This window comes from Bombina bombina, chromosome 12 (genome assembly GCF_027579735.1).
Source record: "Bombina bombina isolate aBomBom1 chromosome 12, aBomBom1.pri, whole genome shotgun sequence".
In the NCBI taxonomy this organism is placed as follows: domain Eukaryota; kingdom Metazoa; phylum Chordata; class Amphibia; order Anura; family Bombinatoridae; genus Bombina; species Bombina bombina.
In genome coordinates, this window is record NC_069510.1 from 48814403 (window position 1) to 48828645 (window position 14243).

Below are 14243 nucleotides of genomic sequence, written 5' to 3' on the forward strand. Positions count from 1 at the left end.
TTTTGCTGATATTCTTTCTTTATCTTCATGGCCGTGCAGCTTACGGGCATTCTGATAGGAGCTCTGGTGGCGATATCTTTGATAGGAATCATCGTGTTCATCATCTATAAAAAATTTAGACAATCAAGTGAGTAGCATTTTTTCAATTCAACATCATTTTATTAATGTGTACAAATAGTTCCGTTTTTCAATTTAATATATGCATGGCCTTTAAAGGGACATTAAAGGGATAGGAAAGTCAAAATTAAACTGGCATGATTCAGATAGAGCAGGTCATTTTAAGACACTTTTAAATTCACTTCTATTTTTAAATGTGCTTCGTTCTCTTAGTATCCATTGTTGAAAAAGAATGCGCACATATCCTACACCAGTGGGAGCTACTGCTAATTGGTGCCTGCACCCATTTGTGTCTTGTGATTGGCTAACTAGATGTGTTCAGGTTCCTGCCAGTAGTGCAATGCTGTGTCTTCAGCAATGGATAACAAGAGAAGGAAACAAATTTGACAATAGAAGTAAATTGGAAAGTTGTTTAAAATTGTATGTTTTATCTGAATCATAAAAGACGATTTTTGGGTTTACTATCCTTTTAAACACTTTGAGATGTTAATATAAAATGATGATTTTCAGTTCCTGTTAGAAATGGAAGTGCAGAACACTGTTATATTCCACACAGCCATTGGCTGTATACTCTAGTGACCTATTTATAACTGTCTCTAATTGGCCACAGCAGAGAAGGTAACCTAAGTTACAACATGGCAGCTGTTATTTAGTGTTTAATGTCCCTTTAATTGCTACAAAGAATACTGTATTTCAACTTATATATGAAATTCACAATATTGCTTTTGCAAGATAAATATTTATAAACCATAGCAAGTAGCTTTTAAACATCTTTTTAGGTTGGATCTTTCTATGCAAATTTTTTAAAAGCATATCCTCTAGGGAAGGACATACAAAAAGGCGTAAGATTTTGAATACACTTAAATGATATATATGTTGATAATGAAAGTTACATATGAATAATCATTGGGTTATAACAAGAATGTAAGGAAAAGTAAATAAAGAAAAAAATAGAAATAAATGATTAAAGGGACATTCTACTAATAGACTCACCGTATGTTCACAGACACTTATACTACTTATACACACTTCTACCCACACACACATACTACACTACACTACAAATGCGCACACCCACACACACACACACATGTATGCACACAGATATACACAAACATGCTTCAGTTATACATATACACGTATGTACACACTTATAATACATACACATACTACACTACACACACACACACATATATATATATATATATATATATATATATATATGTCTCTGAATAGCACGGGGGGGGAAAACATACAAATACATATAGGGGATAACTCTACAATGGCGCAACCTATAATGTAATTAAAAAAAAAAGTCTTTTAGGAGTATCAATAATTCTATGAATACGCCTAATAGCCTATCACTGGTGTCAGACGCTAGTATACTATATGGATAGATGACTGGATCTAAAATTCAATGTCCAAATGTCAATGATACTGTATCAGTAAATAAGCTATTGTCATTAATGACAGAGGGGCGGGTACCTCTAAATCAATAAATAATACGTGATGTAAATAGCTGTCTTCACAGACTAGGTACATATAAATTCTGTCCGTAGATATGCATATCATTAGGGATATACACAATGTATCGAGTACACAGATATAACAGCAATAATGTAAACACTCTATATATCAAATACAAGAGGCGATATATACGTTTATAAAAAAGATGTAAAGATGTAAAATGTCCCCTTCATTAGTGGAAAACAATTAACAAATAAAGAATAAAGCTCTTCTTAGTTATAAATCCAAAACGATAACAGATGGACAATATGGCTCCCTTTGGGAGTTTACTCACACTTCTTCACCTCAATCCTATGAGGTAAGTGCCGCGTAGTGTAAGGGAAAACCCTTGGGGAAACAGATCCGTATCGTCTCTCCGTGTCCTTAGAACTCACTGCTGCTCTTCTGAAGGATCGTCTCCAAGCATATATAATATAAAGACACAAAAAGAGAAAAATATAGTGCAACCCAATTTGTAATAGTTACACTCTGTTTTATTTCAATCAATTTTGTGCTTACAATAAAAGACCTCAATAGAATATGAGGTAATTAAAAACATTAGTGCTTGGTATAACGTAGGCGGTAATGGAAAAGTTCTTATAATGAAGAGAGCACTTCTGCAAATGAAGATATGGTGTCCTTACGCGGCACTTGCCTCATAGGATTGAGGTGAAGAAGTGTGAGTAAACTCCCAAAGGGAGCCGTATTGTCCATCTATTATCGTTTTGGATTTATAACTAAGAAGAGCTTTATTCTTTATTCGTTAACGGTTTTCCACTAATGAAGGGGACAATATAAGTGACTTAGACAAGTGTATATCTTGCAGCACCACAATAAATACCATACAAGCTGTACCTCATAAAGGCGGAATCTCCCAACCAGATTCCGGTATATCGAATTAGAAATAAAATGCCAAAGTACAGCGCTACACTGCTCCTTGTAGGGGTTGTGTGGCTTAAGATGGTGTCCACGACAAGTGGTGTGTATATATATATATATATATATATATAGAAAAATATAAAGTAAAATGAAATAAAGTGTATGGATAAAAATGTAACAATTATTTTATCCAAAGAAACAAAAAATACAAAAAGTATACAATGAATTTAAAAAGTTAAGGTGACGATAAAACCATATATGGAAACTCTATATTAGGAGTTTATACAAAAGGATACTATCCTATTAGTATCACTGATATGACCGAATATCTAATTTTATGAATGTCCTATTAAATGTCCAGATAATGGTGTCCAAAAGAGGATGTCCTGAAAAAAAGGTGTCCAAAAATATATAATAAATTAAATGAGTGTCCAGGGGATTATAAGGTGATATAGTCAAAGGGTGACATATGTGTCCAAAAACAGTTTATCCAATTTATCGGAAAAAAAGTTTTTTTTGGATCCAAAAGTATGTGTATATATCTCCAGAAATGTGGGTGGGTGGTGATCCAAATCTTTAAATGGTATAAAAAATGGTATAAAAAATGTGTTACTCAAAAAATACTCAAAAAAATGCAGTTGGAGTGAAAAAAGAGATAAGGTGAAAAAATATATGGTGAAAAAAATATAAAGATAAATTTTTTTTAAAAAATAAATAGAAATTTTGAATTATGTTAAAAGTATAAAAAGAAAAAATTCCAAACCGTGTGGGGAAAAAAGATGTATGGATTGAGGTGTACACCTAAAAATGGGCCCTAGAAGTGTGTCCAAAAAATGTGTCCAAAAAAAAAAAAAAGGACCTAAAAGATCCCTTTTAAAAAAAATAGGAGAATCCTTGTGATATATTCAAGTTATTTATCCAAATGAAATGTTCTTGAAATAAATAGTTGTGGATATTTTAGAAATGTGAATGTATAAGGATGCTAAGATGATATTCCTCTTCTTAGATACCTTAATACAGGCTAGGAAACCTGTTACCAGAAAGATTTACCATAAGATATGGCGTAAATACCTATATTGGTGTGAATCCAAAGGTTACTCTTGGAGTAAGGTTAGGATTCCTAGGATATTGTCTTTTCTACAAGAAGGTTTAGAAAAGGGTTTATCTGCTAGTTCATTAAAGGGACAGATCTCAGCTCTGTCCATTCTGTTACACAAACGTCTGTCAGAAGTTCCTGACGTCCAGGCTTTTTGTCAGGCTTTGGCCAGAATTAAGCCTGTGTTTAAAACTGTTGCTCCACCATGGAGTTTAAACCTTGTTCTTAATGTTTTACAGGGCGTTCCGTTTGAACCCCTTCATTCCATTGATATAAAGTTGTTATCTTGGAAAGTTCTATTTTTAATGGCTATTTCCTCGGCTCGAAGAGTCTCTGAATTATCAGCCTTACATTGTGATTCTCCTTATTTGATTTTTCATTCGGATAAGGTAGTCCTGCGTACTAAACCTGGGTTCTTACCTAAGGTAGTTACTAACAGGAATATCAATCAAGAGATTGTTGTTCCTTCTTTATGCCCAAATCCTTCTTCAAAGAAGGAACGTCTACTGCACAACCTGGATGTAGTCCGTGCTCTAAAATTTTACTTACAGGCAACTAAGGAATTTCGACAAACGTCTTCTCTGTTTGTCATTTACTCTGGGCAGAGGAGAGGTCAAAAAGCTTCCGCTACCTCTCTTTCTTTTTGGCTTCGTAGCATAATTCGTTTAGCTTATGAGACTGCTGGACAGCAGCCTCCTGAAAGAATTACAGCTCATTCTACTAGAGCTGTGGCTTCCACTTGGGCCTTCAAGAATGAGGCCTCTGTTGAACAGATTTGCAAGGCTGCAACTTGGTCTTCGCTTCATACTTTTTCCAAATTTTACAAATTTGACACTTTTGCTTCATCGGAGGCTATTTTTGGGAGAAAGGTTCTTCAGGCAGTGGTTCCTTCTGTATAAAGAGCCTGCCTATCCCTCCCGTCATCCGTGTACTTTTGCTTTGGTATTGGTATCCCAGAAGTAATGATGACCCGTGGACTGATCACACTTAACAGAAGAAAACATAATTTATGCTTACCTGATAAATTCCTTTCTTCTGTAGTGTGATCAGTCCACGGCCCGCCCTGTTTTTAAGGCAGGTAAATATTTTTTAATTTATACTCCAGTCACCACTTCGCCCTTGGCTTTTCCTTTCTCGTTGGTCCTTGGTCGAATGACTGGGAGTGACGTAGAGGGGAGGAGCTATATGCAGCTCTGCTGGGTGAATCCTCTTGCACTTCCTGTTGGGGAGGAGTAATATCCCAGAAGTAATGATGACCCGTGGACTGATCACACTACAGAAGAAAGGAATTTATCAGGTAAGCATAAATTATGTTTTTTTCACTCCAACTGCATTTTTTTGAGTATTTTTTGAGTAATACATTTTTTATACCATTTTTTTATACCATTTAAAGATTTGGATCACCACCCACCCACATTTCTGGAGATATATACACATACTTTTGGATCCAATTTTTTTCGGATAAATTGGATAAACTGTTTTTGGACACCCTTTGACTATATCACTTTATAATCCCCTGGACACTCATTTAATTTATTATATATTTTTGGACACCTTTTTTTCTGGACATCCACTTTTGGACACCATTATCTGGACATTTAATAGGACATTCATAAAATTAGATATTCGGTCATATCAGTGATACTAATAGGATAGTATCCTTTTGTATTAACTCCTAATATAGAGTTTCCATATATGGTTTTATCGTCACCTTAACTTCTTAAATTCATCGTATACTTTTTGTATTTTTTATGTTTCTTTGAATAAAATAATTGTTACATTTTTATCCATACACTTTATTTCATTTTACTTTATTATTTTTCTATATATATACACCACTTGTCGTGGACACCATCTTAAGCCACACAACCCCTACAAGGGGCAGTGTAGCGCTGTACTTTGGCATTTTATTTCTAAGACAATATAAGTGACATTTTACATCTTTTTTATAAACGGATATATCGCCTCTTGTATTTGATATATAGAGTATTTACATTATTGCTGTTATATCTGTGTACTCGATACATTGTGTATATCCCTAATGATATGCATATCTACGGACAGAATTTATATGTACCTAGTCTGTGAAGACAGCTATTTACATCACGTATTATTATTGATTTAGAGGTACCCACCCCTCTGTCATTAATGACAATAGCTTATTTACTGATACAGTATCATTGACATTTGGACATTGAATTTTAGATCCAGTCATCTATCCATATAGTATACTAGCGGCTGACACCAGTAATAGGCTATTAGGCGTATTCATAGAATTATTGATACTCCTAAAAGACTTTTTTTTTAATTACATTATAGGTTGCGCCATTGTAGAGTTATCCCCTATATGTATTTGTATGTCTTCCCCCCACCTCTGTGCTATTCAGAAACATTAACTTACCTCTATCTGGTGATAAGTAAGTAGGGGTTCATATCACCTAGATAGTGACTCTCAGGCTGCAATTTTACCTATATTTCCTTTACAGAGCTATATCCAGCGCCATCCCTATATACATCTTACATCACCACACACACACACACATATATATATATATATATATATATATATATATATATATATATATATATATATTGTGATTGAAGAGTCACCAGCGCTAAATCTTAGATCTAATAATAATTTCTTATTATAACCATGAGATAGATCCTATTTTTGTATTAAAAGTGTACTGTGAATTATCAATAGTTGTTGGTTTACTGGAATGAAAAAAATATATATTAAGTTAAGGTGAAGGATAGTGTGCTGCCTCAATACTGAAACAGAGTACCCCTAACTCTGTAAATATATATGTAAAAAGAGGATTCCAATATTAGATAGAGGCGCTCAACTATAGGAAAAATATTAAGAATTCCTGAATCTTGTCTAAATGTACATATGAAATTACATATAAAACCATAAGACAATGAGAGGTTGAAACTTGTATCGGGATGATAATCTTCACAAAAGTTCAGTAAAGTAAGTTGTTACTGCTTACCAGCTGTTACCTCAATCTTATGAGGTAAGATGTGAGCCCGGTTTAAAGATGGAACACTGTATGTTACTTTCCTGATGTTAATCCGGGAATGGTCCTCTCTCTGGAGCTGTCAAACTTGTTCAAATGGAGATCCTGGACTCTCTTCGGTGAGATATGAGGATTCTGGACTCTCTTTGGTAAAGAGGCTGTAGACTGTAATCCGTCTCCGTATATTTTCTTTCTATGGTGGTAGGAATGTAGTATCCCCTCTGTGCCTTCGGATGGATAAACTTTCTATCTCCTCAGGAGGTTATTGGGATGTTGATCATATATGAAAACAGAAAAAAGCACATAGCATAATATTGTTTTATACAAAGCAATATTTAATAGAATAATAATATGCGCTTACATTTAAAACCCTCAATCATTTATGAGGTAAGAATAAAACATATATACACAGAACCGTGGACTGCCTCCTAGGTTGAAGTAGCTTGTAGTAGTGATGTCACAGATTTAAAATGCAGTTTGCAAAAAAATTTGTGTATGCAAACCAATTATTTTGTCCTTTGTGTGTTGATAGATGTCATTAGTAGGAATGCGCCCTTGTGGTTCCAATGACAGTTTATAATCACTAAGTAACAGTATATAGTAGATTAGCAAATGGACTTGGGGTGCAAATAAATGCAGATTAGACCATTAATTGGCCTTAAACACCCTTTTTCCCCAGCTACCAGCAGTGAGAGAAATGTACAGTCTTTTGTTGCCAATAGCGATTAAATAAAAGTTAATAGCAAGCACAAAAAAAGCAAATTATGCTATAACAGGCACACAAAGCTTGTTTAGTTCAAGCGATTGCAAATACTGAGGGCAATGTGCGTTTACCAATAGTGATTGATTAAAATTAATAGCAAGCACAATAAAAAAGCAAGTTATGCTATAACAGGCACACAAAGCTTTGCTATAACAGGCACACAAAGCTTAGTTAGTTCAAGCGATTGCCAATACTGAGGGCAATGTACGTTCAAATAATAGTAAGCACACTGATGTTCTGCAGAAACGAGTGTCAGACGAAAGTAAGTGTTAGCAATAGTTAGTTAGGCCCTGTCCGCCCACTGTTGAAGAAACCTTACGCGTTTCGAAGTCCAGTGCGACTTCTTCGTCAGAGGCAAATGTGAGTGGACAGGTGTATGCGGCTCTTTCATTTAAGGTCCGTGAAGTGGGCGTGTGTTTCTAAGGGCCTCTAGCTACGCTTGTGATATGACGCTTCACGTGCTAGTCAAAGTGAGCGTGCGTGACGTGTTAACGTCATTATCTAAGAGGACTTGTGTTACTGTTGTAGTCAAGGTAACGGAAATTAGTATTATATAAAATGTAGAGGGGTTTAGCTAAGAAACCCCTCTACATTTTATATAATACTAATTTCCGCTAGCAATAGTTAGTTAGGCCCTGTCCGCCCACTGTTGAAGAAACCTTACGCGTTTCGAAGTCCGGTGCAACTTCTTCGTCAGAGGCAAATGTGAGTGGACAGGTGTATGCGGCTCTTTCATTTAAGGTCCGTGAAGTGGGCGTGTGTTTCTAAGGGCCTCTAGCTTTTCTAGGTGCAGCCATATCCCTCTAGGCACACTGAGCAACGGGTCCACGTCTGGATTCCCGCATCACACTTAGGGAGACTTCCCTAAGTGTCATAATTTGCATAAATAAAAAGAGAGAAGCGCTCAACCTGGGAACGAACAATAGCATAATAGCTTATTCTGTGGCTAGTTACCACCCAAGAAGCAGCCTCTTTTTGCTCAACATGTGCCTTTCACAGAGAAGAACTCTGAGGATCCCTGGACCCGCTTCTCTCTTTTTATTTATGCAAATTATGACATTTTGGGAAGTCTCCCTAAGTGTGATGCGGGAATCCAGACGTGGACCCGTTGCTCAGTGTGCCTAGAGAGATATGGCTGCACCTCACTGACGAGGCCCACAATAGGCCGAAACGTAGGTCTGGGGTTTTGCTGTTTCTCTTGTTCAGAGAGTGATTGCCTGGTATTTCGGGGCTGGACTGTACTGTGAAGTCAGGATCAGACTGATATGCTTCAGGAAAGTTCTTCTCTGTGAAAGGCACATGTTGAGCAAAAAGAGGCTGCTTCTTGGGTGGTAACTAGCCATAGAGCAAGCTATTATGCTATTGTTCGTTCCCAGGTTGAGCGCTTCTCTCTTTTTATTTATACATACATACATACGTACATACACACATACATAATTACATATACACACATACATACATAATACACATACACTCATACATACATATACACACATATACATACATACATATACACACATACACACATACATACATACATACATATACACACATAGGCCCACAATAGGCCGAAACGTAGGTCTGGGGTTTTGCTGTTTCTCTTGTTCAGAGAGTGATTGCCTGGTATTTCGGGGCTGGACTGTACTGTGAAGTCAGGATCAGACTGATATGCTTCAGGAAAGTTCTTCTCTGTGAAAGGCACATGTTGAGCAAAAAGAGGCTGCTTCTTGGGTGGTAACTTGCCATAGAGCAAGCTATTATGCTATTGTTCGTTCCCAGGTTCAGCGCTTCTCTCTTTTTATTTATACATACATACATACGTACATACACACATACATAATTACATATACACACATACATACATAATACACATACACACATACATACATATACACACATATACATACATACATATACACACATACACACATACACACATACATACATATACACACATACATACACACACATACATACATATACACACATACATACATACACATACATACATATACACACATACATATACAGTACATACATATAAACACATACATTTATACATACATACATACATATAAACACATACATTTATACATACATACATATAAACACATACATTTATACACACATACATACATATAAACACATACATTTATACATACATACATATATATATAAACACATACATTTATACATACATACATTTATACACACATACATACATATAAACACATACATTTATACATACATACATATATATAAACACATACATTTATACATACATACATTTATACACACATACATACATATAAACACATACATTTATACACACATACATACATATAAACACATACATTTATACATACACACAGGAAGTGACATGTTGTGATAAAAGAGCATATTGCATTTCAGATAATTGTACTGGGGAGATCAAACCCTTAGGCAAACTGTGAGTGAGTCAGTGTAAAAGTGTAACCGGTCCTAAACGGATTAATAAGTAAATAGACTGCAGCTATCCTGCTAAAAATCTCAGGAGTTTTTTTTTTCTTTTGGCCAATTTTCATTTTTTACATTTAAAGGTACATTCATTTTGAATAAATACATAGTTTGATTATAACATTTTAGTATGATTTTTTTTAAATTGAATTTATATAACATATTAGAAGAGTTCTGACGTCAAATCAGCATAAACCAAGCGATTTAACAACTTCAGAGTCTGTCTTCATAAAATATTACAGAAAAAATATTTACCTCTTAATTATAGATAGTCTCTTACTCTTGCTTCTCATAACGGCACAATTCTCTGGTACTAGGAGATCTGTCGTTGTAGCGCCGCAAGAAACTGCAACTAACCGATGTGAATATCTCAGGTTACAACAATATGTTTATCAAAAGAGCCAAACATTTTCTTTTGTGATTCAGACAGAACATTTTTTTTTCTTTCCAATTTACTTCTATTATCAAATTTGCTTTGTTCCCATGTTATTCTTTGTTGAAGAGATACCTAGGTAGCCATCTGGAGCACTACATGGCAAGAAATAGTGCTGCCACCTAGTGCTCTTGCTAATATAACACTGCTGCAAAACTGTTGCCACATAGTGCTGCCTTCTCTTGCAAAACCGCTGCCATATAGTGGACCAGACACATGCACGCTCCTGAACTTGCGTCCCTGCTTTTCAGAAAGAGCGTGCAATTTTAAACAACTTACCAATTTACTTCTATTATCTAATTTGCTTTTTCTTACCAAATGGAAAGAGTCCACAGCTGCATGCATTACTTTTGGGAAATTAGAACCTGGCCACCAGGAGGAGACAAAGACAACCCAGCCAAAGGCTTAAATACTCCTCCCACTTCCCTCATCCCCAGTCATTCTTTGCCTTTCGTCCCAGGAGGTTGGCAGAGAAGTGTCAGAAGTTTGTTTTATCTCTTATGGAGGGTAGTTCTCTTCGACATGGGACGGGAGCTTTAAGTAGTCCTGTCAGTCTCTCAGTGAGGGCCTGGATGAAAGTTAGAGTCCGGAGATGCAGGGAGAGTCATTCTTAGAAACCATCCCGACTCATATTAACAGCTCCACTAGCAATCGGTGTTGTCGAACTTAGCTTCACTGCCTGCTTTCTAATCATGTTTGTTATGTGATTCAATCTGCTTATGTGTAGTGTTAACTGGGCTCTTTCCGAAAACATAAAGGCCTTTTATAGTGACGCGACCTTATGGTTGGACGCGCTTTTTGGACTGTACGGTTCACCTTGTGACTGGATGTGTTTACATTCTAGTCTTCTATTTCCGCATTCCTGACCGTGTGGCGACTGAAAAATTAGAGGCTGCTAGTGTCTGGTTTTAGGAGGTGATGAGTGCCCCATCCATTGTGGGTGTCAGGTGCCGTTTAAGTTTTTTTTTTTAGGCTATATTATTTAATTCTCTATCTAGTTATGGAGGATTCTGATGCTGAGTCTGTTAAAATTTCAGATTCTTCGACTTGTGAAGAGCGCCCGTTTCCTCGGGCTCTGGGAATCAGGGGTCTGCTGAGCCATCCACCTCTGGGGGTTCTGTCCTTCGAGAGGCGAGTTCCCTACCAATCCCGACTACTACACATGCGGGTAACCTAGATTATGTTTATCCCTCCTTACAGGGAGGCTTGTTCCCCCCCCCGGAGGTTGCAGCTCGTTTTTGCTTTCACATATTTTTGGCGATTATGCGTCTGCAAAGTCCAGACGTTTTTATTTGCGTTTGTGCTCGTGCCCGATTGTCCTGGGTCTACCAGCCTTGGGTGGGCCCATACAGTTCCCTGCAGGTGCAGCTATTGCTGAGTGTTGTGCCTTTCATTACAGAATAGCGCATCTTCGTCTTTTACTCAGACACGTTTTTGAGTTATTAGAGGATCCTATCCTTAACGGATACGGGAATCCGCAGTATTCTACTTCGAATGGCTCACCTCATTAGACATGAGGGGATGACATAATCTCCAAACTGTCTGCTTATTGAGGTCTTTCCCAGTTTTTTGTTGAAAGATCGGGGTTCCATTTGGCTGGTCCTGCGGGTATGCCTGTTCTTCCTGGTCGTTAACCTACGAGTTGCCTTATATTTTTCTTTTATTCGGTTAGGATGCCTTTTATTTTCGATTATGTGTTTCCTTGGGGAACTTCTGGGATCGATTCTCTCTGGTTGCTTCTTCGGAAGTTTGTTAAGGGACACGTTAGTCCTATGTTTGTCTGTTTTACCTTCCCCTCTGAGGGAGGATTTAGGCAGCTTGACAGTTATGACCCCAGTTGCGGCTGGTCCTGGGATTCAGATCTTCTGTTCTGTGGCTTATTCAGACACGTGGCGCCTGTTCTGCCTGGCTGGTTTCTTTATAAGTTCAGCAAAGTTCTCTAAAAGGATCCATGTGGTGTTAGTCCTATTCAGCCTTCAATCTGATTGACAGGGTCAGTGGAGTTCCGTTGCGTCACTCTTTCTTCTACAATATACGACGAGTCCATGGATTTCATCCTTGTGGGATATTAACCTCCTGCTAACAGGAAGTGGCAAAGAGCACCACATCAGAGCTGTATATATAGCTCCTCCCTTCCCTCCACCCCCAGTCATTCTCTTTGCCTGTGTTAGTAATAGGAAGAGGTAAAGTGAGGTGTTAGTTTTAGATTCTTCAATCAAGAAGTTTTTTTATTTTAAATGGTACCGGTGAGTACTATTTTCCTCAGGGAGATATGGAAGAAGAAGATTTCTGCCCTGAGGTTGATGATCTTAGCAGATGTAACTAAGATCCATGTTGGTTCCCACAGAGTTTCTGAAGGTAGTGCAAGAGAAATCTTCAGTGTGGAGAACGGTTTCATGCTACAAGCAGCATTGAGGTATGTTCAGTCTTTTATTTCTGAGGAGACTTGGTATATCAGAACTGGCTGACATTTTTCCCTGCTAGGGAAGGGAAAGGTTCTTCAAGCAGTGGTGCCTTCCGTTTAGATCTCTGTCTTGTCCCGCCCGTTTCATCCGTGTCCTGTAGCTTTGGTATTGTATCCCACAAGTAAGGATGAAATCCGTGGACTCGTCGTATCTTGTAGAAGAAAAGTAAATTTATGCTTACCTGATAAATTAATTTCTTCTACGATACGACGAGTCCACGGCCCTCCCTGTCATTTTTCAGACAGATTATATTTTATTTTTTACAACTTCAGTCACCTCTGCACCTTTAGCTTTTCCTTTCTCTTCCTAAACCTTCGGTCGAATGACTGGGGGTGGAGGGAAGGGAGGAGCTATATATACAGCTCTGCTGTGGTGCTCTTTGCCACTTCCTGTTAGCAGGAGGTTAATATCCCACAAGTAAGGATAAAATCCGTGGACTCGTCATATCGTAGAAGAAATTAATTTATCAGGTAAGCATAAATTTACTTTTTTGCTCCGATTTTCTCGGGGCCTAGAGTTTCTTTCATCTCTTGGGAGGATTGGGGGTTTAGCGCCTCCTTACCGCGGTTTTTTGGCGGTTTGGCCTTCTAAGGCTCTGGAATTGTCCTTGGACTTGTTCTTGCTGTGGTTCTCTTCTTGAGACCTTTCGGACTTCATCTGTTCCTCGGGGACCTGGTTCCCTTCAGGAGTTGGTTCCTTTGTAGGGCCATGGGCAGTGGGGTCTCCTTGAGCTCTGTTTAAGGTTTCTTCCCCGGAGCTGCGGGATGCTCTGCATCCTTCTTTCATCTTCTCCTCTGATTTTAGGGGGGTGATGTGGAGACTAGCCTTTGTTCGAGTGTCTTTGTCCTCAAGGTATCCCCTTGTTCTCTAGTGACCTTGTTTCGGTCTTTGCTTCCTTAGCTCCTTTGAGCGTTGGACTCTGGCAAGGGGTGGTTTCGTCTTTTGGCGGGACTTGCAAGTTTTTCTCCGTTGTCCATTTTACTTTGGCCTTTCTCTGGTTATCTCTCGGGGGTCTGGTTTTTATATCAGACGGGGGATTTCAGTTTCCGGGTTCTCATTTTAGAGGGCTCGGACCTCCTCGCTCTGGTTCTTCCGGTGTCTGAGGCTCTCACTCAGCGCTTCCTTTGTGGATCCCATTGCGGGTGGTACCGGACTGTTAGGATCTAGAGCTGGTATGGGGTTCCCCAGTTCCACGAAACTTGGACTTTGTCTTATGGTTGGGCTAGTTGCAGCTGCAGCTATGGTACCTTGTCTGGTGCTAGCAAGTTAAAATCTTTAGGGGATTCCTTCCAAATCAGGGCGTTGGAGATTTGTTCTCTCGGTTCAGCTTCTGGCTGTGTCCTGCTGGCAGGGGCTCTGTCCTTTCGGCCCTTTTGCCGGCCCCCTTTGTCGGGAGGCTTATCTCCTTCTTTCGGAAGTGTGGTCCCTATCTTAGGAGGTTGGGACAGACGGGTTAACCTATTCGGAG

General features: G+C 38.2%; 1 protein-coding gene across 9 annotated transcripts in view; it reads left to right on the forward strand.

Moving 5' to 3' along the window:
* Window positions 1-14243, forward strand: part of PNPLA7 (patatin like phospholipase domain containing 7) — a 503274-nt gene that overhangs the window by 131386 nt on the left and 357645 nt on the right. For all 9 annotated transcript variants that reach the window (XM_053695647.1, XM_053695646.1, XM_053695653.1 and 6 more), the window contains one exon: window positions 40-127. In XM_053695647.1, coding sequence (XP_053551622.1) covers window positions 40-127 — 88 coding nt within the window. The remainder of the gene's footprint in view (window positions 1-39; window positions 128-14243) is intronic.